We start from the raw sequence: 27,515 nt of genomic DNA, 5'->3' as shown, positions 1-27,515 counted from the left end.
TATCTCCAGTTCCGGAAGCACCTAAAGACCTTCCTCTTTGCTTCTGCCTTCTCTCCCCCTCTTCCCTGCTTTGTTCTGTCTCGGCATCATGCACCTGGTCACCCTCTGATTTTTCGGGCCCAGGTACCTGCTCACCCAGTCACCCACCCGCACTGCCTCCAGGCAATCCCTTGCACTGGGGTGTGTATCTGTAACTCTTCAGCCCCCAAACCTCTTTTTCTGCACTTATCAGACACACCCCGTCTGTCGCCTTAAACCTAGCACTTGCCACTTGCTTGCTGCAATTCCACTGTTTATTGCGTCTTAATATTCATTTTTTTTTCAATTCCTTCTTGCTTAGCACTTTCATTTCTCCCCCCCACTTCCATGCACTTTCCCCTTTCCTGCTCCCATGCACTTGCACGTTCTCAATGTCACTGAGATCATTGTTTTGTCCTCCCTTGTCTCGTTGTGCTCTGGAACACTTGTGTACGAGCGCAATACAAATAAAATGTCAATATAAATGTATGGCAATTGGGTTTTTCTGTTCTTATTTATAAGCCTTTTCATTGAAATATGGTTCTGTGCTGCTTGTGTGAATCCATTCACCTTCACAGAAGTTTGCAAAGATATTTATGTTGACATTGTGCATGTTGGGAAGTACTTTAAAATTTACTGATTAGTTTTCTTAGTGCTTCATTCTGGTTAAATAAACTATTTTCTTTTGAGCAAATTGCACTGTCAACAAGTGTGTCCAGGATCAGTCTTCTGCAGTAATTTAAGGGTTGTGCGTGACTTTTCAGCTGTTATCAAAAGATTGTGAAGTACTCTACGGTGGATTTTTTTGTAAAATGAATTATTTGGAATGCTTAACTGTGGCTTAACATTGGTAGATCTAGTGGTAGGGTCATTAGCAGTTTTATTCTTATTTATAATTTTTTATTTTTTGGAAGAGGGACCCTAGTCTTTTCTAGTTTTGCTGACTGTATTGGCAGTTTTGTTTGAATATTTGCTATACATTCTGCTACAGGTGGATGAGTATTTGACATTCTATTTTTTTTCTCCTCTTTTATTCTTTGTTTTCTACAGAGTTGCTTTTTAGTAGACGTTCTGTCTGTTGGAGAAAAAAGGAAAGTGTGGGTTTGAAAGTTGTGGAATAGATTTGCGTGTATTGTGAATGAGTGTGTGAATATGAGGTCAGGTGTAAATATAGGGCTGTGTGATTGTGCAATGGGCTGCTAGTTGTCATTGGGAAGATGAGTAGCTGTGTGTGTAATGTGTGAAGGGCTTGGGTTAGTGAGGAAGAGAGTGGTAGTGTGAATAAGTAAGGACATTCCAATGTTTTCAGGATAATGGTGCGTGTTATGATAATGGTGTTCAGATGAGAATACAAAGAGTGTACATGTTGAGGTGTAATTAATAAGAGTGAAATAAATGGTTTGAAAGGAATTTTGTAGGCTACTGTGTTGCTAAACTATACTGTATGAGCAACAGAAAGACTACTACTGCACTCGTACACTGTGAAGAGTAGTTTTCTTCAGGTTGTTGTCTTCCAGGAGGTTGTTCTTCACTGCAATTGCAAAAGAAGAGTGGGTATGTATGGTAATGGTGAAGTAATTTTTAGTACAAGACCATTTTTATGAATGTGGAAGGAGTTGTTGGGAAGGAGTTGTTGGGAAGGAGTTGTTGGGAAGGAGTTGTTGGGAAGGAGAGTTGATGACGGTGGGCCTCATTACGAGTATGGTGGTAACCCTGCCGGTGTTGCGGACCGGTTGCACCAGATTCCTAATAATTTTTCGTCAGCTGGTTTCCTGGTGCCACCAGGACATTACAGGTCCTGTTGGCCTGGAAAGTCAGGTGCTGGAAAATGTTAGTGCCTTTTCCTGTGGAGTTGCAAAGGACTCTACAGGAATGGGGACAGGGGAGCACTGGCAGCGTCACTAATGGGGCCGGTGGTCCCGTGATAAGTATGTCTAATGGGGCCGCAGCAAGCAAGTGTGACATTTTTTATACAATGGAAAATTCTGAAAGTTTAAAAAGCTGTCCTTTTTTGGAGGCTGTACATGAAAATAAAAAAATGGTTTTGCGGATTTATAGCAGCAATCTGCGTAGAAATGGAGATGGATATTTGTGTAACAGTTAAGTGGCACTAGTGAGTAAGGTTTATGTTGTCAGTACATACATACGTGCAAATATGATGCATTCTAATCTGTAGTTGCTTATTAAATGATGGTTCTTTTGTTTGTATTGTGAGAGTTGTGGTTGCACTACTAGCGGAGCCAGTAAGCACGTACAGATTAGAAGAACAAGTTACTTACCAACTGGTAACGTTCTTTCGATTGGATGTTCCTCCAACGTATTCCTCATCTTTGTTATTCCATCCAGCTCAGCTGCTTCGGAAACAATTTTTCGGCAGAGGGCGCCGTGCGTCAATGTCCTCGAGTCGATGGTCCCTCGAAGGCCTCCATCGAGGGTGACGTCATCGGGTGTATAAGTAGCACGCGTGGCGCCCGTTGGCCTCAGTTCTATTTTTCCCCCTCTTTTGTTATTGATTTACACTATGCAGACTGTGTCGGTAGACAGGTACTTTGCCTTGTGAGAGTTGGAGTCAGGTACTTTGCCTTGTGAGAGTTGGAGTGGCAATAGCCCGTGAAAAATCTACAGAGGGGTAGGTTGGGAGGGCGATGAGGAATACGTTGGAGGAACATCCAATCGAAAGAACGTTCTTTGAGTGGATTGTGTCCTCCAACGTATTCCTCATCTTTGATAGACGCCCAAAGCAGTAAGGACAATCCTTATGGAGGAGGGATTAGATGATTTTTTTTTTTTTTTTTTTAAGATGGTATAGAACCGCTCTGCCAAAATAACTCTTTAGATTGGGAAGCATCTAGGTTGTAGAATTTTGAAAAAGTATGCAGCGATGACCAAGTCGCTGCTTCACAAATGGACTTTATAGGAACACCTCTTTGCAGGGCTGTAGACGAAGCGATGCCCCTGGTGGAATGAGCCCTTAAACCTTCTGGTGGGTCTTTCCCCGCCAGTCTGTAGCATTCTGAAATGCAAAGAAATGCAAAGGACAATCCAACGTGATATGGTCTGTTTTGTTACTGATTGACCCAATCTTTAACAGTTGGTTATCCAATCTAAGCCTAGATAACCTAGAGATATAAAAGCTTAAAGCTCTTTTTTGGATCCAACCTGTGGAGTCTTTCCTCCTCCTTACTAGGATGGGGTGGAGGATATAAAGTCTAACACAATTTTTTGATTTAAGTGAAACTCAGATACCACTTCTGGTTAATAAAAAGAGGGTTTGACCTTCAAAACAACTCTGTACTTATGGAACACAGTATAGGGTGGCCCAGAAGACAATGCCTGCAATTCGCTCACTCTTCTTGCAGATGTTAAGGCAACCAGAAAAGCAGTTTTCCATGTTGGCAATCTCAATGGACACGTGTGCAGCGGTTCAAAAGGAGCACATTAAGAATTTTAAGACCGAATTGAGATCCCAAATCGGTACTTGAAATGGGTGAGGAAACGCATTAGTGAGTCCTTTTAAGAATTGTATTATCAAAGGAATTTTGAAGTAGGGGCATTCTTCCGACGAGCGCTTGAAGATGGAAAGCGCCGCAAGGTAACCTTTTATTGTTCCAATATTCAGACCTCTATGCGCTTGTGTCAGAAGGAAAGATAGTACTTCCGGGATAGAACATAGAAAAGGATCGACATTCTTTTCTCTTCACCAGTTGCAAAACTTTTTCCAACGGTATAGAGACTTTGTCGCTGGACTTCTTGCCGAAAGCAACACCTCCATAACGTCATCTGGAAGGTTCCAATCCCTGTATCTCAGCCTTTCAGATACCAAGCATGAAGGTTGAGCATTTTGACCTCTGGGTGGAGAACCTGACCTTCCATTTGAGAGAGGACAGATGGACAATCTGTCAGATAATCTTTTCACACATACCTCCTAGGGCACTATGGAGGGGCACCAGTGTGCTTTGTCCTCGGCAAGACGCAGGAAAGCGCTTTGTGAACAAATGTGTATGTTAATTTTTGAATGGTGTTGGTATGCCATCCTTCCCAAATGGGAACATTCTGCTTGATGGTGGACATAAGTGATGGCATGACTTTTACTGATTGTGGCAATGCAATCTTTCTTGAAAATATTCAAAATGCACTCAAAGTTCTTGTGAAAATGCTGTAGAGTGCATGTGAGTATTTGTAGAAGAAGAAAAAAATCTGAAAAGCCCACCCCCTCCCAAAAATCAAAACAGAAAGTTTCTTTTCAGAGTCACCACTAAAGAGTAAATAACTTGCATTGCGTTTAATATCTCTCCCCACCCCCTTCATTTGAATGACCTGTCCATTGACACTGCGGTAGTCCGCGGACGGCACCTGCCACATCTGGGTCTTTTGAGAATGCCGGGCATGGAAATCGGACTAAGAAATAAGGTTTCCTGTGTGTGGTATGCAAGGAGAGAGTCTGGCAGAAGGTCTGTATGCTAAGAGTGCAGATCGCTATGGCTATGTCTTTCCAGGAGGCATAGTTTGTGGATTTTGGGGGGGACTCGTGGATCCATTGGTTGAAGGTGTATGCAGAGCAGTGTGGAGTGGCTGAAAATCTTGGATTTCATGATGTTCATGTACAATGGTATGGAGTGTGCGGCATGAAGTGGGTGGCCTTGCTCCTGTTTTGTGTCAATTTGGTCACTCTGCAACATCCGGCCATTATCATTAATTCATTGTGGAGGGAAGCGTTGGGGTATGTCGCTGGGATGTCACTGCGGTTTGCAATGAAGGAGACCTTATCAAATTGAAGGACATGTTCCCGAATGCTAGTTTTTTTTTTTTTTTTTCTTACATTGGCCAGAGACAGATGTAGATGTGCTCGAGTTCATTTGGTCCATAAAATGGAGAAGGCGAGGCGCAATGTCAATAAGGCTGTGTGCATTTTTGGTAGATGTTGGCATCACGTCTTTCCATAGTGAAAATATTAAATTTGACATTGCCAATATTTTCCGCAGAGATGGTGTACATCTTTCAGATGTTAGTAATCGGCTTTTTCTGCAAAACATTCAAAATGCTTTGAAGCACTTCTTGTAAATATAGAAAGCATTTTCCAGTAGGTGGAAAAAAAAAATACATGGAAGCACGATGAAAACAAATGCCTACTTTTTTCAAGTTCAATGAAAAAGTTTAGTTTAGTAAAATGTTGCTTAGTTTACTTTAAAAAATTTAAAAACCTTTAAAACAAAGCATGCAAAAAAAGGCTATTTTTAGAGCCACCACTTGCCCACACAAAATGTTCTTGATGCCGCCACCACCACACAGACCGTAGACTCCACAGGCTGCGTGGGGGCCTGTAACCTTTTTCGATTTTTGAAATGTGAAAGATGGCTCTGAAAACGTATTTATTCTTCAATTTTGTTGAGATTTCCATTTTTTTTTTCCCGCAGGCGAGACAAGGGAGGGAAGGGGCACCAACCAGAGGGCACAGGGACGAAGGGGCAGGTGGAGAGGAAGATGTTGGGTGGGCCTTAATCGGGTAGGGGACAGTGTTCCTCATGCTCCTTGACCGCAGCCTCGAAAGCACTCCGAAACTGCCCCCCCCTTACAGAGCGGTGTCACAATAAATGCACAGCACTGGCACCCTTGGACAGATAAGGGTCGACTGTTATGAATGGCTGCGAGGCTTCCGCAGGGATCCTCTGCCCCGGGGAGTGTCCCTTGTGGTGGCAGGAGCAGATGATGATGATGAAGTAGTGGCCGTCAGAACTGCAGCCTTGTGATTGGACCTGAGGTGACGCCGAATGGAGATGGTCCTGTAGCTCTACAGACCTGGTTTTCCGCGACTGAGTACAACCTTGCCTGCCCGAGCCTTTGATACACCCCCAATAGTGGTAAAAAGCTGACCCACCCAGGATTCGTGTCCGGAGCTGGAGAAAGGGACTCCAGCACCTCAGCTTCCTCTTGATCCACTCCTGTATCACCACGTCTGGTGGTGGTGGTTCGTTCTGGTGGTGGTGGTTGTTCTTCCAGCAATCGCAGCAAATCCAGTTGCTCTATCCTGGACAGCCAAATTCACAATGAGGAACATAGAGGGGCTGTCCGCGGACTATCAAGCCACACCTGGGGCTTAAAAAGATGTAGAAAGTTTCCAGAGCAAGTGAGACACGGTCTAGGAGCTCTGCAAGGGTATTTCAGCTTCAAACATGCTAGATTGACCCAAAATGCCGTTTTAAACTGTCTGGGGGCATGGACACTGTCCGCGGATACTTGTGATGCGCATCGCGTGTGCAGTCACATGATGTCCCTGGACGGCCGCGGATACGCCGGCTGTCCTGAGGACACCGATTGTGCGGGGACGGTGCACTCGTGTGTGGAAGTGTCCGCAGGGCAGGAGTCCCAGAACTAATTAAAAGTGTGACACGTGCAGTATGATGCAAGGAACATGTAGGACAACTTAGGGTATCCTGGTAAAAACCCATGGCAATCGGTGAAAAAACGTTGTTGAAGGGATGGTACGGTTACAGGTAAAATCCCATAAATTCGCCAATTATGGTAAGGTAAGCAACCATAACTCGTGCCACCACTGTGCACTGCTAAGACTAACAACCAGGACATCAAAGATGACGTCACAATGTTCAAGTCCTTACAAGGGGTTCTGTTTATAATGTTGGTTACAAGGTGTTGGAGGTGATCGGGAGAGCTATGAGAAGCTACTTTATGAACGAATGTACTTAGTAAACAAAACATTATATTAGTCTTGTTAATACAGGAAGCTAATCATACACGTATGAAATGGCTGCAGCATACACTGCAGAAGTAGAATATTTTTATTCTGGTCATTTTGATTTGTAAAATAATGAAATATGTTCTTGGAGAGTTTTCAGTAATGTTAAGCATGGAATACATAGGTAATAAGTGAAGACTTACTACATATGTGTGTTAGTACAAACAATACATATGAAGACCCATGCATAGTTATTGTTATTTTGCACTTATATAGCGCCTTATATACCATTGGTATGGTCTGAAGGCGCTTGTAGGTTGAACGCCCTTGGGAACCGAAGTTCAGATCAGTAGAGAGAGTAGGGAGAGTCAAAAGGTGCGTGTGAGCACCGGGTATGTGTGCAGCTCGTGCGGGACTCGTGTAGTAGCTGCTTCTTAGCGGTAGGTGTGGTGGTTGAGAGATCAGGAGAATGTGTTCGTTCTGGCAGGATTTATCCGGAACGGATGTGGCTGTGTTAGGCCTGAGGAAAACGCCTGGCTGGGGGTGAGGAACCAGCAGTGATTACATAGAATGATGTGGAGTAAGCGGCGGAATGTTGGTATGAGAACAGTTATACCGAATGGTGTCATAGTATCTCTGTGTTCTAGTTGAGTGGTGATGTAAGGAGAGAGTAAGCATGGTGGTGTGGTATGATCGGTTATATGCTCTTTCAGTGAGCACACTTCTAAATGCAACTTTCCCAGAGAGGGTACTGGGCGCACTTCTAAATACAGTTTACTAGAGGCTATTGGGCACACTTCTAAATGCAACTTTCCAGAGTGTCTATAGGATACATTTCTATAGTCAACTTTCACAGATGCTATTGGGAACACATCTAAATTCGACTTTATAGAGCGTCTGTTGGGAACACTTCTAAATTCAACTTTACAGAGCGTCTATTGGATACACTTCTATAATCAACTTTCACAGAGGGTATTGGTTACACTTCTAAATGCAACCTTCACAGCGATGCCATTGGGCGCATTTCTAAATTCCATTTTCTACGGAGAGTCTACTGGGCGTACTATTAGGTCAATTTTCAGAGAGGCTGTTGGGAACACTTCTAAGTTCGATTTCCTAGAGAGACTATTGGGCACACTTCTAAATGCAACTCTCAGAGAGGCTATGGGTACACTTCTAAATTTCACTAAGGGGATATTGGACATACTTCTAACGCAACTTTCACAGAGTGTCTATTGGGAACCCTTCTAGATGCACCTTTCCAGAGTGTCTATTGGGAACCCTTCTAGATGCACCTTTCCAGAGTGTCTATTGGGCACACTTCTAAATGCAACTGTCACAGAGGATCTGGGTACACTTCTAAATTCAGTTCACCAGAGAGGCTATTGGGCACATTTCTAAATTCATGGAGAGGCTAAAGGGCACGCTTTCTTAATGCATCTTTCACATGTTAACATTCACAATTCCATCTAGATGCGACGTAGGCCAATATTCACAACTCCATCTAAGTGTGGACATGCTAACATTCACAATTCTATCTAAGCGTGGACATGCTAACATTCACAATTCTATCTAGGTGTGGACATGCTAACATTCACAATTCCATCCAAGGGTGGACATGCTAACATTCACAATTCTATCTAAGCGTGGACATGCTAACATTCACAATTCTATCTAGGTGTGGACATGCTAACATTCACAACTCCATCTACGCGCGGACATGCTAACACTCACAAGTAGAGGCACATATGGCCAAACTACAGTATAGAAGACAGAACATCAATACAAAATCTCAATAACTTTATAGTTCATCAAGTACTCTAATTGTGTGCTGCTTATTGGCCCATAACTGTGCACCATGAGCTGACACCAAACCCTAAGGAAACTACTTCTACAATATAGAAGAAGGTTAACGTCTTCTACATGTATAGCAACCTTTGCATTTAAAACTTCTTGCTGTCGGTGAAGAAAACTGGTCAGGTTTCTTATGTCAGTGAACAAAATCAAGAGGTGAAGATTTGTGATGTCATCAATGAAAATTGTGATGTCATCTTTCTCCTGGTTGTTGGTCTTAGCAGTGCACAGCGGTGGTGCAAGTTATGGTTGCTTACGTTACCATAACTGGCGAATTTCCAGGTTCTTTCATTTTTACTTGTAACCATAATATCCCTTTTTAACAAAGTTTTTCCACTGAATTTGATAGGTTTTTATTAGTGCAACTTAACCATAACTTCCCTTTTTAAAGTCTTTTCACTATGTGTGTGTATGTATGTGTGTGTGTATGTATGTATGTATGTATGTATATATATATATATATATATATATATATATAAAAAATTTGGACCATATGTATGCTACAAGTTCTTTGTACCTGCCTACTGCCCTCTCTCCCTCTTAAGATCAGCCTGGCTGCTCTGCCATTGCTACTTATCTTTAGTGGTACAGATGTATGCTAGAAGTTTGAGCTATGTATTGCCAAGTAGAGAGTCTTATAAAGTCCATTGGCTGAACTTTATAATAAACTGCCTAACACAGATCACCTCAGAATGGTGAGTCCTGCAGATAGTATCAGCTTAGTATTTACACCCATTCTGGGAGCTCCCCCCCCCCCCCTTCCACACCCACTTGCAAGTCAATTCCCATGCTCTTGCATCTTCTACTGCAGGTGCCTTTATATTGGGTTAATGGTGCCGTAGAACGTGTTTATTTTTGGGAGCTTGGACATGTTTAAGATGGGGCTTTGAACCAGATCCTACAAGCCCTTTCAGAGGATGATGGCTGGCCTCCCTCGCACACCATTTCAGATTGTGTCAATTACCAGAGTTACCTGCGATGTGTCATTGTGGGCGAGCACCATCATTCTACCTTTGGGCAGCCCTCTTCCACAAGGATATTCAGAAAGGTTCTGTATTGGCTGCCTCTAATTTCAAGAAAGAATGCATGCATTCAGTAGCTGCACGACTGGCTGTCGAACATACAGTGGGTGGTTTTGGTGGCATTTCATCTGCACAAGGGAAGCCTGCTTCTGCATTCCCTGGGATCATCTTTGAACTTCAAAGTCCCGTCACATGCAGTCCAGTTTATAGGCATGATGCTACCTGTTCAGGGTGGGGAGAACCATTCTCCCAATCTTACTCCCAATTTCTCCCACTGTTCCTTACCACGCCCCGGGGAGAGTCTAAGACATCTACTGGTGTCAGATTTTCTCGCAGCTCTAAAAATTCCTTTGCCCGATTAGGCCCCTAACCATGTGCATTTGGCTGGTACCAAGCCAACCGCTCTAGATTTGAGCCCTTCCGTGAGCACAGAGGATTCGTTGGTCCCAGGTTTGGGGACACCTAAAGGATTGGTGTAAGGAGCCCACTCGCATCGATTGACATTCAGGGGGAAATGTGGCAGTTTAAGCTGCTGTGGGGGTGCGGTCTTCTCAAATGTCTTCATTTCATTTGACTCTGGTGATGGAGGCCTCTTTCTGTTGGGGTCTTCACGCATTCAATTGTTCAGTGTAGTGTTGGATAATCGGGATAAGACATGATACATAAATTTCTTCGTGCTGAAGCTCACTTTTCTTTCCTTTTCTGCCTGTGAAAGGATGGTTCACCCAGATTCTGTTTCCCATCCCCACTGCCATGCCATGTGGTGGGGGTAAAGGGGACGTGGGTCCCTTCCCTATATGCAGAGGGGCACACCCGTAAAGGCACTTCCTCAATAGCCTTTCTGACTAGGAAGAAAAGAGTTTGTAGCTTAGGACTCTCCCTCCCCTCGGTCTGTTCACCACCAATGAAAACTCACTGTGTCATCTACTGTATTTCAGGTAGTTTTCTTCAGAAGGCTGTCTGGGTTCTGGATTGGCATTTGGATCCTGTGGAGACCTTTCGGAAAGTTCCTTTAATCCCTCTCCATTCCGCACTGGCTTTTGTGAACTAGACTACTGTAATTATGGTGACTCGGCCCTGCATTGGTTGAGGACCTGGTACCTACATCGTCTGGACCTAGACATTTATCTGTAATTGAAACTGCCTCTGTGGCAGAACCCTTCATCTGTAACTTCTCATCCTGAATCTTCATGCATGACTATTGAGAGGGTGAGGTACCAATATTGAGATTTCTCTAAGGATGACCTGGGGCTCGTGTATTTGGCCTGTACGTTGTCTGCTGCTAAAGCCATCTGCACTAGCGGGTGTACAAAGCTTGTTGGTTGGTGAAGATCCTGACCTTATATTATGTCCCTGAGTTGCTGTTGTAGGTTTCCTCCTGTCATTGACCGGGAGTAGGCTTAATGTTGGCCTGGTTAAGGGCTGTTTGGAGCTTGTTACATGGTTTGGTTAATTCCTTTATACCAGAACCATCTGTCCCGGGAATATAGCTCAGTGGCAACGTGCTCGCCTTTGAAGCAAGACGACCCGAAGCAACACAGGTTCGAGCTCCGGGTCTGCACTTAGAAACCTCTGCTTATTTAAGCGCGTTATAAATATGCAACTAAGACAACAACAAAAAATTCTGTAACAGCGCCTCGACGCCCCTGGGCTGTGTGAGCGCTTTAAATATGCAAATAAAATGTGGTTCTGAATTTTTTATGGTAATTCTGATGCGTTCTTGCCTTGTAAGACTGTTTGAAGACCATTTTCTCACGACTATCAGATCTGCAAGAGGAGTGAGTTGCAGCCTCTTTGTGAATGATTTTTTTTCCCTCGACTTTCCTAAGGAGAAAGTCACACGGAAAGGGGAGACCTTCCTTTTTGCCTGATGTGGTTTCGAAATTCCCTGTTTCGTGGAAGATTCATTTTGCTATCAACTTTCCACCTCCTTTTTTTATTTTTTTTTTTATTTTTTCCTTCCTAGACTAGAGGATAGGTATCATGGTCTGTCTTAATGTGAGATTAGAATGAACATTAGCAAAGTTAAATATTGTGCCCTCCCCTGACAAGAATATTCTCTTGCTCTCTTCCCCACCATCTCAAGGGGGTAGATCAAAACACCAATCCCATGTAGTTAAACTGTTGCGCCTCACTCTAAAGGGTGATGGGAAGGAAGGCTTTAAAGAAACAGTCATTTGTCTCACACATCCAGATATGGATGGAAACTGGGTAGCTTAAAGTGAACTTTTTTTTCGCAACTGAGTTGAAGTCCTCCAGTCCAATCCTGAATTTGCTTTTGTCTTTGAAGAGCCCCTTGAACTACAAAGCACCATCAAAAGAATGTGGGTTTATTCCTTAGAAATTCTTGCATCCGGTGTCTAGATCATGATGTGGCTAAGCTTGAGTTTTACTTAACTGAGATGGCTCAAAATAATTCTGTCTGAATCCTCAGGTCTGAAAGAGATTCCTGTTCTCAGAGTCAGAAATGCTACGTTTAAGCTAGTTTCTGCACTAAATGCGTTTGACCAGATTTCTGGCCAGAAAGGTGGTGTTCTATGGTTTCAGATCTGCTTTAAAATGTTAAAATCATTACAATTTTAAAATCCTTTACAGATGTAAAGCTGGATTAGTGTCTGTATTTTCCCCACAAATCTGCAAATTAATCTCATCAGATTGTACCTAAAGCTGAAGGGGTACAGAAGATTTCTGGTCTGGGCACCTGACTATAGAGCGCACACACAGGTGCTTTCAGCCCCTACCAGCTTTGGGCAATTCCTTAGATTCCAAAAAGGTTCCCTGTTATCGAGCGAAAGTGATGTCAATTAAATGTAAACAGTCGCCTGCAGAACTAATCTTGCAAAAAAAAAGCACTTTATAATCAATGACCCAAAATCACATGCACTTTCAGGGGTTGCTTACCATTTTGTCTTTTTTGGCCAACATTATGAGCATTAGATGATTTTTTTAAAAAGTATCTAGTGAGCAAAGCGCTTTAATAAGAAAAAAAGCTTTGTTTATCCACATAACCCGCCCTACAGATGAGTGGTGTACCAACCACTTTTACTCCCTAAACACGGGCGTGTATGGATTACAAAAGTGATCTGTTTTAGAGTTCAAGTATATTTTTACTTGCTGAAAAATGTGTCAAACACAATGTTGGAGGAAGGTGTGTCGACACTCTTTCACCGAACCACAGAAGCCGAATGAAGTCGACCCTCCACCCGTGGTTGGCACAGATACCTGAGAGAGAGATATTTTATATATATATATATATATATATATATAATATATAGATACCACGTGGCAGCCAATGGGGGGTGGGGGGAGAGGTTGGGGAAGGGAGTGTAAGGAAAACCGGATAAAGGGTTAGGAAACACCTAACTTGGACAGGACGGGGGACGTAACCGGGACAAAAGCCTACACTGCCTAATATCTGATAGGGTACCATAGAATCTAACTCAACTCAGGTCACCAATAATGTCCCCTTAATACAGACCCTACTGCACCTTCCTAGTTCCCCCCCTTGATACAGGTACCAGTACTAATACAATTACATGGACTACATATATGCAAGCACAAATGAAACCAACTCATGGGAGAGTAAGAACATGACACATGGCCCTATGGGCAAGCATTAGCACATTTACGCACACAAAACATGTAGGACCAAGTGGTCTGGGTATCAACACCTAACATAGGACTGTGTTCCAGAGAACCCACACGGGTGAATAGTTAACAGCCCTAACACTCAAATGCAGGCTGTACTTCTTGCCAGGTTTTAGTGCCCTTTCACAATACAGACACCAAGTGTTCACCTCAAAACCATTGCTAGTGACAATTACAGAGTTCTGTTCTGCCCATATGCAATGCCAGATGAAAGCAAACGAAAAGGAAAAACCCAACCAGCACTTATCTGAGTGTCTGGGAAGCTCGCAAGCCTTCCCAGACGTACGATGATGCTGCCGTACTCGTAACGCGGGTCAGTCCTTCGCCGTCTTGCGTTCCCCGTGCCAGTTTTCAGGACAGAATGCAGAGCGGCATGGAAACTGCGCATGTCCTCGGTGCGCTGCTATTTCCTTGTTCCATGTGCCTTCTTGGAACTGCAGGTGTGCGTGACTCCTATCGATCCTCCGGCATAGCTTCGTCTCGAACACCAAAATAAGCCACACCTGCCGTGCGCCGTTGGGCCCTTCATAAACTGTTACTAATTACAGACAGCTGGCTCAACGTTCGCACGGCAAGAACTACACAATACCCAGAGACTGCTGGGAAATGTAGTTTTCTAGCCATTATCACGTTTTTAAGCGTTCTGAAGACCCCAACACCTCTTCCGCCTCCACCACCCCAAATTCTTGACTTTACCGCCTCTCCCAGGGCCCTTCCAAGAGCCCGGTTTATCCGGATGTTGACTAATTGTCTGACCAACCTTGGTGCATGTACCTCATCTGCGGGTTCCCAAGAACAGTCTTCTGGTCCAAAACCTTTCCACTGAATCAAATACCAAAATTTCCGATTCCTTTTCTTTACATCCAGAATAGGTTGCACTTCATATTCTTCTTGGCCTGCTTTCATGATAGCTGGAGGTCGTTTCATGGTCGTGCCCGGAGCTGCAGGTTTAAGTAAAGAAACATGGAATACCGGGTGTATGTGCAAAGATGTAGGCAAACCCAATTTCATAGCAGTTGCAGAGATGCATTTACTAATCTCATAGGGCCCAATGAACCGAGGTAGAAATTTTCGTGGCCCCATTAAAGACAAATTTCGAGTAGACACCCAAACTCTGTCCCCCACTTTATATTGAGGACCTTTCTGTCAGTGCTTGTCAGCTTGCCCTGTGTACTGCCTCTTGGCCCTCTCCAGATTTTCTCGTGCCTTCTGTCTCACCTCAAGAAGCAACTGTTTGCGCTCCTGTAACACTGGCATATTCCCCATTTCCGGCAAATTTTCCTGTATCATATTCAGTTCATGACCATATAAACATTCATTAGGTGCCGTTCCCAAGGAAGTGTGATAGGTGTTGTAGGTAAATTCTGCCAACCATAAAGCCTGCACCCATGAATCCCTGCCATCGCTCAGATAACCACATAAGTACTGCTCAAGAGTCTGATTCACTATTTCCGTCTGTCCCTCTGTTTGGGGGTGATAACTGGTGGAAAGAGCACAGTTAATTCCCAACATTTGACAAAAGGCACGCCAAAATCTGGAGGTAAATTGTGAACCTCTATCCGAGACAATACTTTTTGGCAACCCATGCAGCCGTACCACATGTTGCAGAAACAACTCGGCCAATCTACCTGCCCCAGGTATTCCTTCACAAGGAATGAAGTGGGCTTGTTTTGACAGGAAATCTACCACTACCCATATATGGTATCACATTGCTTATCGGGCGGCAGATCAGTGATAAAATCCATAGAAATGTGTGTCCATGGTTGCTCCGGAGTGGTGGGTAATGGCTGGAGTAATCCTCTTTTCTTAACATGCTCTGCTTTGCTACGTGCACAATTCTCACATAATTCCACATATCTTTCCATGTCCTGTTTTAAAGAAGGCCACCAAAAGTATTTTTTCAACATGGTCTGCATTTTTCTCAACCCTGCGTGTCCTGGCAAGGGAGACTGATGACACCAGAATAAAGCCTTGTCTTGTAGTTCTTATGTTGGTAAATATAGTCGCCTCTGATGATACGGTAACCCTTCTCGTATAGTTCGTGCCGGATGACTGTTCCGCCACTCTAACATTTGTCGAGAGTTTAAAGCTTTCTTGACTAAGTTCGTGACCTGTGTGGTAAGGGCCCCAACAATTTTATCTGGTGAAATAACAGTTTTAACTTCACCGACTGTATGATCCAAATTTTGTTGTCTAGAAAGCGCATCTGCCTTTCCATTTTTGCTACCTGGCGTGAAAGTAACCACGAAATCAAATTCATTAAAGTCTTGAGACCATCGCAATTGTCGAGGACTAAGTGTGTGAGCTATTTTGAAATATGGCACATTTTTGTGGTCCGTTACCACCACCTAATGTCTTGCTCCCAGTAAATTGTGTCGCCACTCAAGGAATGCAGACCGAATCGCCAACAACTCTTTATCAGTTATAGAATAATTTTGCACACACCCTGACAATTTTCTGGAATAAAATGCTACCGGGTGCCGTACCTCCTTCTCATCTTTTTGCAACAGAATGGCTCCTATCGCCACATTACTAGCATCTGTTTCAACTTGAAATACTCTGTGTTGGGATGTTTTAACACAAGAGCAGTAGTGAAGGCTACCTTCAACTCCTGAAAGGCGTTGTCCGCTTCAACACCAAGTAAATTTCACCGCCTTTTTTAACAAATGCGTGATTGGAGTAACAATTTTAGAGAAATTTCTGATAAATCGCCTGTAAAAGTTGGCAAAGCCTAAAAAAGATTGTATGTCCTTGATGCATTGTGGCGAGGGCCAGTCTCTAACTGCCTGCACTTTCTTAGGATCCATCACAATTCCTGTATTAGTCAAAATAAATCCCAAAAATTCCACCTGTCACATGAAATGCACATTTCTCCAATTTGACACACAGTTGACAATCCTGTAACCGTTTTAATACTGTCCTTACATGTTGTACATGCTGCTCTGGAGATTCAGAGTAAATCAAGATATCGTCAATATAAACAAAAAGATCAATGAATTCCTGCAAAACTTCTTGCATAAAGAACTGAAAAGCAGCATGCGCATTGCATAAATTAAAACGCATGACAAGATATTCAAACAAACCAAATTTAGTTCTAAAAGCGGTTTTCCACTCATCCCCCTCTTTGTCCCGTATCAAATGGTACGCACCCCTCAAATCCAATTTGGTGTAAATCTGGGCGGACCTCACTTGGTCTAACAAAACTAAAATCAATGGCAATGAAAATCTGTTCTTGATAGGTACCTTATTTAAGGCCCTATAGTCGATACAAGTGCGTAAGTTCCCTTCTTCTGTGGGAACAAAAAATAACAGTGAGGAAACTGGAGACGTGGAATGTCTAATAATAAAACCCTTAGTCAACATCTCATCCAAATATTCTCGCAAATACTGATTCTCCTTTTCTGTAAGCGCATATATTCTGCTGCAAGGCAATTTTGCTCCTTCCTCCAAATCAATAACACAATCATAGGGTCTATGCGGAGGAAGTTGTCCAGCAATTCTTTTATCAAAAACTTCGCAAAACTCTCTGTACTGAGCAGGAATTCCCTCTGTCACTGCTCCCCCAATCTGCTCTTCTAACCTCCTTTTCCACTAATCAAGTCGCTGGTCCCGCTTCTGAAAAAATATGCACTTGACATCTCTGCTCCTCAAACCACACTGTTTGCCTTTCCCAATCAATCATGGGATTATGAAGCACCAACCAGGGCATTCCCAAAATTAATCCAAATTGAGGGGCTGCTATTAAGTCAAATGTGATTTCCTCTTTATGCCCAGATCCACAAATCATTACCAAACTTTGTCTGCTTTCTTATAGGCCCTGATACCAAAGGTGAACCATCCACTGATTGCACTCCTTCCACCTTGGTTTTGTCACACAAAGGCAATCCTAACTGCTCTGCCAAAGTAATATCCACGAAATGACCAGTAGCCCCCTGAATCCACCATTGCCAGAACCTCCTGTTTAGTCAAAGCAAAACATAACGTCACCAATATGTATAAGTGAGAAGTCTTACCCCCCCCCCCACCCCCCCCAACTATGTGTGCGCAACCCATCTGGGGAACCTCGGCTCCATCGGGCCTGTCATCTGTGTTTCCCCTTAAGGCCGGCCCATCTCTTTTCCCGCTTCCTTCGTACTCTTATCACCTCCTCCACCTTTCTGCGGGGTATTAGGACATGTACGTATGAAATGTCCTGCTTGTCCACAATAGACACAACTTGTTAGCCTTGCGCTGTTCCTTCTCTGCTGCTGACAAGGGTCCCCTTATACTACCAATTTGCATTGGTTCCACTTCACCTATCCGACCTCCTCTACTTCTGTCTAAACGCACAAAGGTCCCTGTTTCCGGTCTCTTTTTATCTCCTTTCCTTTCATTCATACGATGATCCAACCTTAAGGCTAAATCATTCATGGCTGTGCAATTGCTTGGTTGCGGCTCCACTTGGGCAATTGCATCCTTCAGTTCCTTGCGTAATCCCTTATAGAATAACACTGTTTGTTTAGCCACTGGCCACTCTGTCTCAATTACCAACCTGTTAAACTGGGTAACGTATGTGACTAAATCCCGACCTCCTTGTCTCAATCCCAACAACTCCTTATCGTGAGCTAATGAAACCTCTCGCGATCAAATAACCTACCAAATTCTCCTAGAAAGCCATCCCAGTTGTATAATAAAGGATCGTCTTTCTGCACCAACGGCATAGCCCATGCAGCTGCATCCCCATGTCGGTTATGAAATTACAAATGCCGTTCTAGCTTGAATGGATTCTAACGCAGTAGGTTTACACAAAGTCTGCATTGGGTCAAGAATGTCATGTACTTTCTAGGATCACCTGAAAAGCGCTCTGGAGCTACCAATGGCACACTACTAAGCGGTTGGACAATGACATTGGGATTCTGATTCTGAGAACCTCTCGCCTCTTCCAACGGGGTTCCCTGAGCTACCAAACTCTACTTGGGTTTTTAAGGTATCAGATTCCTGTCTTGGCTGTACTAACTCTACCTGAATATCCTGAAGCGCTTTAAGCACGTCTGCCAAGGCCGGAGTGGTCGCCTCCATTTGGCTCGGGTGGTTGTAAGTATGCCAATCTGGGGGTGGCTTATTATGTCAAACACAATGTTGGAGGAAGGTGTGTCGACCCTCCACCCGTGGTTGGCACAGATACCTGATGGATATATAAACACAGGATACCACGTGGCATCCAATGGGGGAAGAGGTTGTGGACGGGGAAGGGAGTGTAAGGAAAACCAGATAAAGGGTTAGGAAACACCTAAGTTGGAAAGGACGGGGGACGTAACTGGGACAAAACCCTACACTGCCTAATATCTGATAGGGTACCATAGAACCTAACACAACTCAGGTCACCAATAATGCCCCCTTAATACAGGCCACTACTGCACCTTCCTAGTGTCCCTGCACCTCCTAGTACCCCCGTTGATACAGGTACCAGTACTAATACAATTACATGGACTACATGTATGCAAGCACAAATGAAACCAACTCATGGGAGAATATCCCAACATGAAGAACATAACACATGGCCCTATGGGCAAGCATTAGCACATTTACACACATAAAACATGTAGGACAAAGTGGTCTGGGTATCAACACCTATCATACTATTGTGTTCCAAAGAACCCACACGGGGTGAAAATTAACAGCCCTAACACTGGCTGTACTTCTTGCCAGGTTTTGGTGCCTTTTCACAATACAGACACCAAGTGTTCACTTCAAAACCATTGCTAGTGACAATTGCAGAGTTCGGTTCGGTTCTGCCCATATGCAATGCCAGATGAAAGCAAACGAAAAGGAAAAACCCAACCAGCACTTATCTGAGTGTCTGGGAAGCTCGCAAGCCTTCCCAGACGTACGATGATGCCGCCGTACTCGTAACGCGGGTCAGTCCTTCGCCATCTCGCGTTCCCCGTGCCAGTTTTCAGGACAGAATGCAGAGCGGCATGGAAACCGCGCGTGTCCTCGGTGCGCTGCTATCTCATTGTTCCATGTGCCTTCTTGGAACTGCAGGTGTGCGTGACTCCTATCGATCCTCCGGCATGGCTTCGCCTCGAACACCAAAATAAGCCACACCTGCCGTGCGCCGTTGGGCCCTTCATAAGCTGTTACTAATTACAGACAGCTGGCTCAACGTTCGCACGGCAAGAACTACACAATACCCAGAGACTGCTGGGAAAGGTAGTTTTCTAGCCATTATCACGTTTTTAAGCGTTCTGAAGACCCTGACACCTCTTCTGCCTCCACTACCCCAAATTCCTGACATGTTGGAATGGGAACCACGTTTCTACTCCCGAACTTACACTTTTACTCCCAACTTCAAACAATAGGGAGTAAACTCCTCTCGGGTAATCTTATGTCTATAAAGAATACAGCAGGGTTGCAATGTGCAAAGTTATTGATAATTGTATTATAGTACGTTTTTAGAAACATTTAACAATTTGCCTTAGTATCACAAGCGTTTCTTGTTCACCAGTGTTCCATCCATACAAATATACAATAGTTTACATGCCATTAGCCTTGTTGATTCTCAAACATTGTTTCAATTTGTTTTTTGCAAGCAGAGTGCCTCACTCCTAAAAATATTTTTTCTCATTGCGATTTATCATATCTTTGCCGAAACTAACCATTTATTGCATGTACAAGTGTTTCTCCCCACAAAGGCTTTCTCAAGCGACAGGGAAACTCAACCCATCTACTGAATGAGAACGTTGATGTAACGACTCCTTAAGTATTGTGTATTACAAATTTTATCATATGAATTTTCAATGTCTAAATACACTGAGAATCCCGTCAACTGAACAAAAGTAGTCATCAATGATCACCGAATTTTCTAAATTCACATGGTTTTTTCCTCCCTGGTAGTTACTGATTATACAAACATTATATTATCCTGTATTGTCTGTTGCTCCTAAATGTAGAGGTAAACAGATGCATGAGAGAAGAAAGGGGGGAAAAACAAAAGAGAACAACAATCTCTAATACCATATGATGGTAAAAAAAAAGTACACATCCCTGTTAAAACCAAGATTGTATTTTTCTAGATTGGTTGTTGCTCCTTATGGTCTCAAGGTAAAGTATAGCCATAGTTGACATGCTCCTAAATTGCAAAAAAATGTTTTTAATTAGATTTTTGTCCTACACTTATTCGCCTAAATCAATATAGAATTATATATACTTTTACCTGCTGTAGGAATATAACTGTTGTAAGAACATGTAATGCAAATTGTATTCTTGATTTCAATATGTTCAAAAATTTTAATATCTTAAATGTGATGTCCCTGGGGGGAAAAGAATAATTGGTACCTGCATAAGAGCGTGCTCTCTAATACTTTATAATGTGGACTGCAAAATTCTTTCATTTTCTACAGCATTCCGTGTGTTATCCGAACGCATCGCCATCTTGAGCCTTATTTAAATCCAAGGGACGTCACACATCGAGCGCTGTGATGTCATATGTAAACATCCTTTAAATATGCTCCGTTTTATCCTTTTATTTTTCTGTGAGTAAATCCGTGAGATGGTTCCATTATGCAAGTTATGCTCAGCAATCTATTTATGAATCCATATTGGGGCGTACTTGAGAAATTGACGATTACTGAATAAAATACATCTGTTCAGTTATTGCCGTTGTCAGTCTAGGAATACGGATACCTCTACTTTGAGACCGCAAACGCATTTTGGTGGCCGTGGGCCAACCGTCTCATGCACGGTATGACAAAATATGGGTTTTCGAGTTTGCCAATGAACGGCCATTTTGATATAACAAGAATCGCCATTTTGTTCTCTAACCATTGCTCATTGCTTTCTGTTCCTATTGCTTCGCAGTATATTTTCCGCTTACACTGCTCGACTGTGAAATATTGTTGTCTGTATGTGAAAAGGACAAGGCCGCAGGGCCGTGAGGATAACAAGAGTTCGCTGAAACACAAACGTAGGCAGCGCCAGGAAGAATGCCCGGCTCCCTCCCGAATATAGCCTTGAAGCAGAGCTGCAGGGCATTTAATCATTTCACAGCTGCCAGCCAGTCTCGTTATATGGTAGAATATGTTAGAATAATACCGCTAAAAGCTTGAATTATGCTTTTCTTACGGCCCCCCTTTGCTGAGCCCACTAGAGCATGTCGGTTCCCAGGACGCGAATAGCACCTGATAGCAAGGTCCGGATTGCAACCCCCCCCCCCGTATGTAGTTCGCTTCCAAGATCAGAAGCGCCATGTTCTATTCAATAACCGAAAGATGCCTTCGCACTCACACATTGCAAATTGTTACTAGAATAGATGTTTGAAGGTGTCATAGTGATCGGAGATGTCCATCATCACACCAAGTTCAAAGAAACCCAATAAGGGGGCGGGGTGTTAAACATGTCATAGCTGATTGTTTGATATGCATTTTGTATATATGTAACTGATGTATGTAATTCCCGGCTCTTGCGTCCCTCGAGGTCTAGAGATGCACGTCGCGGGGCGTGAGACCGAGTTGGCCAACTGAGACTTTTGCTTTGCAATAAAACCCTAGCTTTGGGAATACAACCTCGTGTCTGGCGTCTCTATCGTGTGTGGTGACTCGCCTTGTTTCCATAGACGTCAGGGGCCCCTCTCACCGTAATTGGGATTATAGTCTATAGATCTAGATTTATACTGCTGCGAACATCAGAATCATGTGTATATAATTGGATCTGCGTCCAAATCACCACTATTAAACAACAATTCTTAATTGACCAATATTTAGTGATGGTGGTGTTAACGTCAACCGGTTGGTGTTTTTCAAAATATTAGTAATCTTAATGGAAATTGTTTGCATTAATATACTCTAATAGTCTCATTACATAGTACATTTTTTTCACATGACCGATTTTTACTTTATGAAATTACCAGAAATAAGATCCAAAACGTATTCAACTATACGAAAACATGGATCTCATGATCACTGTTTAATCCATTCATGGTAGTACCAAGAGTACAGATAGTTTTTGCTTCTTGCCGTGGTAGTCTTGCCTCTGTCTTCTTATTTTGGGTCAACTGGTATATGCTGTATTCCAAAGACCGTTGTATGCTCCTTTACAATAAATCTGATGATCCTTCTGCCAGAGGTAGTCTTCTATTAATTGTCGCAAGCATACTAAGATGTTCTCTGATCCTGTTCCTTAACTCTCTGATGGTGCTGCTCACATAAAGTTTGTTACAAACACAAACAATTATGTATACCACATACTTGTTATCGTTAATGTAAGTCTGCACATTACTTTAATGCATATTTGCACATAATGCATTCTGTGCGCCGGAAAAGCCTCTCCATCATTCTCCTGTAAGAAAATTTGTTTGCAAAGAACGTACTTGGTTCTGAATGAAGCTGGTTCTTAATATATAGATCTGAGTGAAGGTGCTGTTGTATGCACACATGTTTGTATAAAATATATATATTTCTAAGTCCATTTCTAAAATATGCCAATGTTTTTAAAATATATTTTTAACCAAATGGCATTCATTGGTATATCTGATAATTATCCTCCCTGTATCCATGATATCTTGGGATTGTTTGTCCTTGGGAATAATTGATCACAAGGTCTATTGGCTGCTGTTATCTTTGCTTTGCGGATGGTATCCAATGAGTAACCTCTCTGTACATGTCTATTCTCTATCGGCTCACTCTCTTGTTGGATGCTCTCTAATTTCTGCTTGTTCTAATGAAGTCTCCTGTTGGTATACATTTAATTGTACTGGTTTGATGACAACTGTGTACATGTAATGTGGCATTAACATACATGCTTTTTCTGTATGTTCTCGTGTGTAACTGGAATGCATATCTTCAGGCCTAAGAATGTGATACGTTTCCTACTGCACTCATAGGTGGGTTGTAATCCACAAGTATTCAAGTTTAAGTATCTATTATATGCTGGAATTCCTGTTATGTACTGTTCCAAATTATTAGGATATCGTCTGTATATCACATCCAAGAGATTTGTTATTAAAGTAGAAATGGTTGGAAAATGCAAATGTAATTTCAAACTGGCCCATGAATGAATTGGCCAATGAATGTGCAAAACAAGTGCCCATAGCTATTCTTCTTGTTTTGCCTGTACAGGATATCATTGAAAATAGTAACATTATGTGTTTAAGAGTAGTCTAAACTTTCTTTTAACATTTCTACTTGCAAAAGATATGATGCAGAGTTGATTTGTCAATAGTACAGAGTGCAGAAACATGGTTTATAGAGGTGTATAATGATTTAACATCCATGGTTGCTAAACGATAGTTGTCATTCCATTGCATTTTGTAAAGATTATCAAGAACATGCATTGTCCCTTATATACGATTTTAAGTTTAAACACTTCTGGTCTCAATACTTTGACAATATATTTGTATACAATTTCTGTTGCCCAACCAATGGCACTAACTGTTGGCGCTCCCTTGAGTAGATTTTGATATGTCTTGTGTATTTTTGCTAAAAAGTAGATGGTGGGTTTTCTTGGATGTTCCGTAATGAAAATCAGTTTCTCATCCATAGTCTCGTGCCATTGATTAGGCCCTTGCCATCCATATTTGTTTTACTCACAAATTCCTGTTTAGCTGTCACATGGCATCCTGGTGTCTAGGTGGTTGGTTGCCATGCTGATAATCATTTCTTTTTTGATCTAATACCACAATATTACCACCCTTTTCTGCTTCTTTGATTAGAATATCCTCCTATGGCAATATCCTTGTCAAAGCTTGCCTTTCCTTGTAAGTTAAGTTATGTGGTCTGTGTTTACTGTTACTTTATTCATAATATGGTGTATGTCCCTAATTACCGCCTGATGAATGCTATCTATTATAATCTTATCAGTCTGCCTGCACCTCACCCAGTCGTATATTCTTGCATAAACAGAAACTTTACTTGGGTCATGGGAAATGTACATTTGGGAACAGAATGACAAAGTAGCCCACCTCCTGGTATGTCATCGTGAACCCCTCATGTTAGCCAATTCTTAATGTAGTGACTGTCATGGACTATTGTCATTTCAGCCCCTCAAAAGTTCACGAGATTTGCACTACAAAGACTACTTTGATCCAGTTGATGGGCAGAATGTGAATGGGGAGAATGAGGATGAGGATGATGATGACGATGAAGGTGATGAAAAAGAGGACGAACAGTCTGAGGGGTAAGTACTTTCGACTATCTTCTCGCTAGTGAGTGCATCGACTGGATGTTATTGAACAACCCAAGTATGTCATATATTAAGAAATTGATGTTCCTTACATAGAAACATATAGGTGTGTGGCAAGACACACCTACAGCTATTTTATTTACAACCGCAATCGATGTACAAGTATCTCTGCAGCTGAGGTTCCTAAACCAGTAATCTAGTAGAGCGTTGCTTGGAAATGTTGTTGAATGAATAATCCTCAACTTAACGCTTCTATTTTATATTAGCGTTTGCATGCAAACAACTAGAATTCCCCACTTAAATTTTGTTTTTCCACTAAATCTCTACCGCCCATCAATGTTTTCCTTTTATACGAAAGGTTGCTGGTAACCTTGTTTTCATGGACCTACTTGGAATACTCTGATCTAGTCAGTGGTAAAGGTTTCAAGTGGCATTCTACTACATTTAGCCTGGCTTAAGAAGTCACTCACTGCCTGGGTTCTCTACATGCACACAGCACACTATTTCTTACTCGCCATGAGTCGATTGTCAATGTCAATCTCCAATGGCTATAACAAGTAAATATTTTGAGGATTGATATAGCTGTATATCTATATAAAAGACTTTCATTTTAAAACAAATTGACGGAAATTAATATGCATCTTGTTTGCTTTCTTAATATCTTAGAGACGAGGAGGAAGATGATGATGATGATGATGATGATGATGAACACATTGATGAAACAATGGCAAGCAAAAAAGCAAAAGAAGATTTCAAGAAAGTGACATTTGATTTATCAGATGAGAGTGAAGGAGAAGAACTTGGTGATATACTTGGAGGGAAGAAGCATGATCCACCTGAACCTAAATCTTCTTTTGAGAAAAGACAGGATAAGGTAACTTTTGTACACTTGCCTCCTTCAGCATGAACTGAAGAATAGCCACAAATATATATAATAATGTTCAAGGCACACAATACCCAGAGGGGATCGTGATGTGTGAAGTGGAAAGTGGCCCTGGGCTTTTATATACTAACTTGCATGCATCCTGTTTGAGGGTATGAAGAATGTGTGTCAAAAGTGTGAAAATGCCTCTTCAAACCTTTGCGGAATCCTGAAGTCTAGCTACAGGCACTTTCTGTGACCATGAGTCCTGGAACTGCTGCAACAGGATGTACTCGAGCTCAAAAATATCCTCTGCTCCCAAAACCCCTCATACTTTTTCACTGCAACAATCAGCGTGGTTAGTCTTCCTCCAAATTTCTAACTTACCTGGAGTTACTAGCTATTCTTTTAGGTGGGTTCTTCCAGAGCTTGGTTGCATCACCTTTTTGTCCACCACCCCTCCCACAGTACCGCATAAAACTGCACTGGGTGCAAAGCCCTTGCATCCAGCCATTACTGGCCTCGTCTTTGGTCGTAGAACCGCAACCTAGGATATTGCTGTGGCGTCCATCTGACTTCAAGAAACCTCTTTGTACATGCATAATCACTTGTAGCAAAATAACCGCAATTGTCTATGGAGTTTGTCCAGTGGTAGTTCACCGCATAACTTATTTCGTATTGACTTCTAACTACATGAGGTGCTTAATCACCTGTGTCTCGCCCAGACCTAGATCAAGAGAGTGTTGGGGATTTTGCTGTGGGTCTTATAATTTATAAGGCCAATGATGCATTTGAAATATCGTTCCGCCCAAACCCCCCCCCCCACCACTTTACAGCAATGTAACATCTAATGATGTAATTGTATACATACTTCCTGTTTAAACTGGGGGTGGTATTCACTTTGGACTGGGGGGGTTAGTAGTCACTTATTAGAGACTCTTGGACTTTTTGCGTTTTCCCTGACCTCCTTTTTGTTGACAGTGGAACTTCAATGAAGAGACCCCCGGCAGCCCTTTAAGTATATAGTCTTCATAGCCCATAAGGCTCCTAGGACCAGGGGTGTTTTTAAAGCACCCCTGTTTGTCCTCGCCCTACATTGCTTTTGGCTGTTGGACTGGTGGCAGCTGTAATTTACTTTTGGCTACATAATGTAACCTGATTTGACCTCATCAGCCCTTTTTATTTTTTGAGGGGGGGCATTAAGGCTGTGTTTTAATTCCTGCTGCCTGCCATTTTGTTTTTTGGGCATTCTTTTGTTTGGGGAGACCACTGACCACTACTGTTTTATAAACATACTGGTTCCATTATGGTGTATATCTGATTTATTTATCTTAACCAGATATAGTGTGGGGCTGTGGTTTGCTTAACTGGGTTTGCTAGCTTGTCTTTCCTACCAGCCCTCCTCAAGTTAAGGCTGCTCGCTCTTCCATTGCTACTACCTCTAGGGGGTTGGCTTCCCCAGTGGTTGTATTTGTTGTCTCTACCATTAGGTAGATGGCTGCACATCTCTCCAGAGGGCCATAGAAAGATCTCCCTGAGACGCCCAATGGTTATTATGTGTACATATGTACCATCATTTACTTTGTAGTTTTCATGCACATTGGATAGTCGTTTACTTGCTCTCCGCTGAGTGTCCTGAACTCTGTACCAGTCTCTATCTTCTAAGCCTAACTGCTCAATCACATTACTGGTGAGTTGATTCCAACCTTTGGTGAGAGCCTGCAGGTGAATCTTGCTAAAAACCCCTCATCCTACGTGGCCTTTTATAACTTGCTAATGCTATTTCTACCTTGTGATAAATCATTTTACAATGTACCCTTTCAAGAATCCAATGGTCGTCTCTCCGGCTTCACCTACTGATGTGCCTGATGGCTTCAGCCACCTCATGTTTCGCTCTGTTTATGGCAGACACTGCTATGTTGCAATCCTATTTAAATCTGCAGTACTGTTTAAAGTACACGGGTATATGAATAATCATGTTTTCTTTTATGTTCTATTACTTTGTTGCAGATGACTGAAAAAATTAAGGACATGGAGAAAGATTTACTTGATGAGAAGTCTTGGCAGCTGAAGGGTGAAGTGACTGCACAAAAGAGGCCTGAAAATAGCTTACTTGAGGAAACCTTACTGTTTGATCATGCATCCAGGACAGGTAAATCGCTATGTTCTAGGAGTTTGGCACAGTGAATAAACCAGAATAATACAGGGCAACATTTTTCATTTCTCTTTACCCCCAAAAGAGATTAGTTATACCACAGAAGTC

The 27,515-nt window shown here is 42.5% G+C and overlaps 1 protein-coding gene across 1 annotated transcript in view; it reads left to right on the top strand.

Moving 5' to 3' along the window:
- Positions 1 to 27,515, top strand: part of MPHOSPH10 (M-phase phosphoprotein 10) — a 120,883-nt gene that overhangs the window by 41,110 nt on the left and 52,258 nt on the right. The window contains exons 3-5 of the mRNA XM_069624920.1: positions 24,248 to 24,384; positions 25,057 to 25,264; positions 27,263 to 27,404. Coding sequence (XP_069481021.1) covers positions 24,248 to 24,384; positions 25,057 to 25,264; positions 27,263 to 27,404 — 487 coding nt within the window. The remainder of the gene's footprint in view (positions 1 to 24,247; positions 24,385 to 25,056; positions 25,265 to 27,262; positions 27,405 to 27,515) is intronic.

This window comes from Ambystoma mexicanum, chromosome 11 (assembly GCF_040938575.1).
Source record: "Ambystoma mexicanum isolate Mex_15411 chromosome 11, UKY_AmexF1_1, whole genome shotgun sequence".
In the NCBI taxonomy this organism is placed as follows: Eukaryota; Metazoa; Chordata; class Amphibia; order Caudata; family Ambystomatidae; genus Ambystoma; species Ambystoma mexicanum.
Note: the sequence above shows the minus strand (reverse complement) of the source record. Positions and strands in the feature narration are given on the sequence as shown.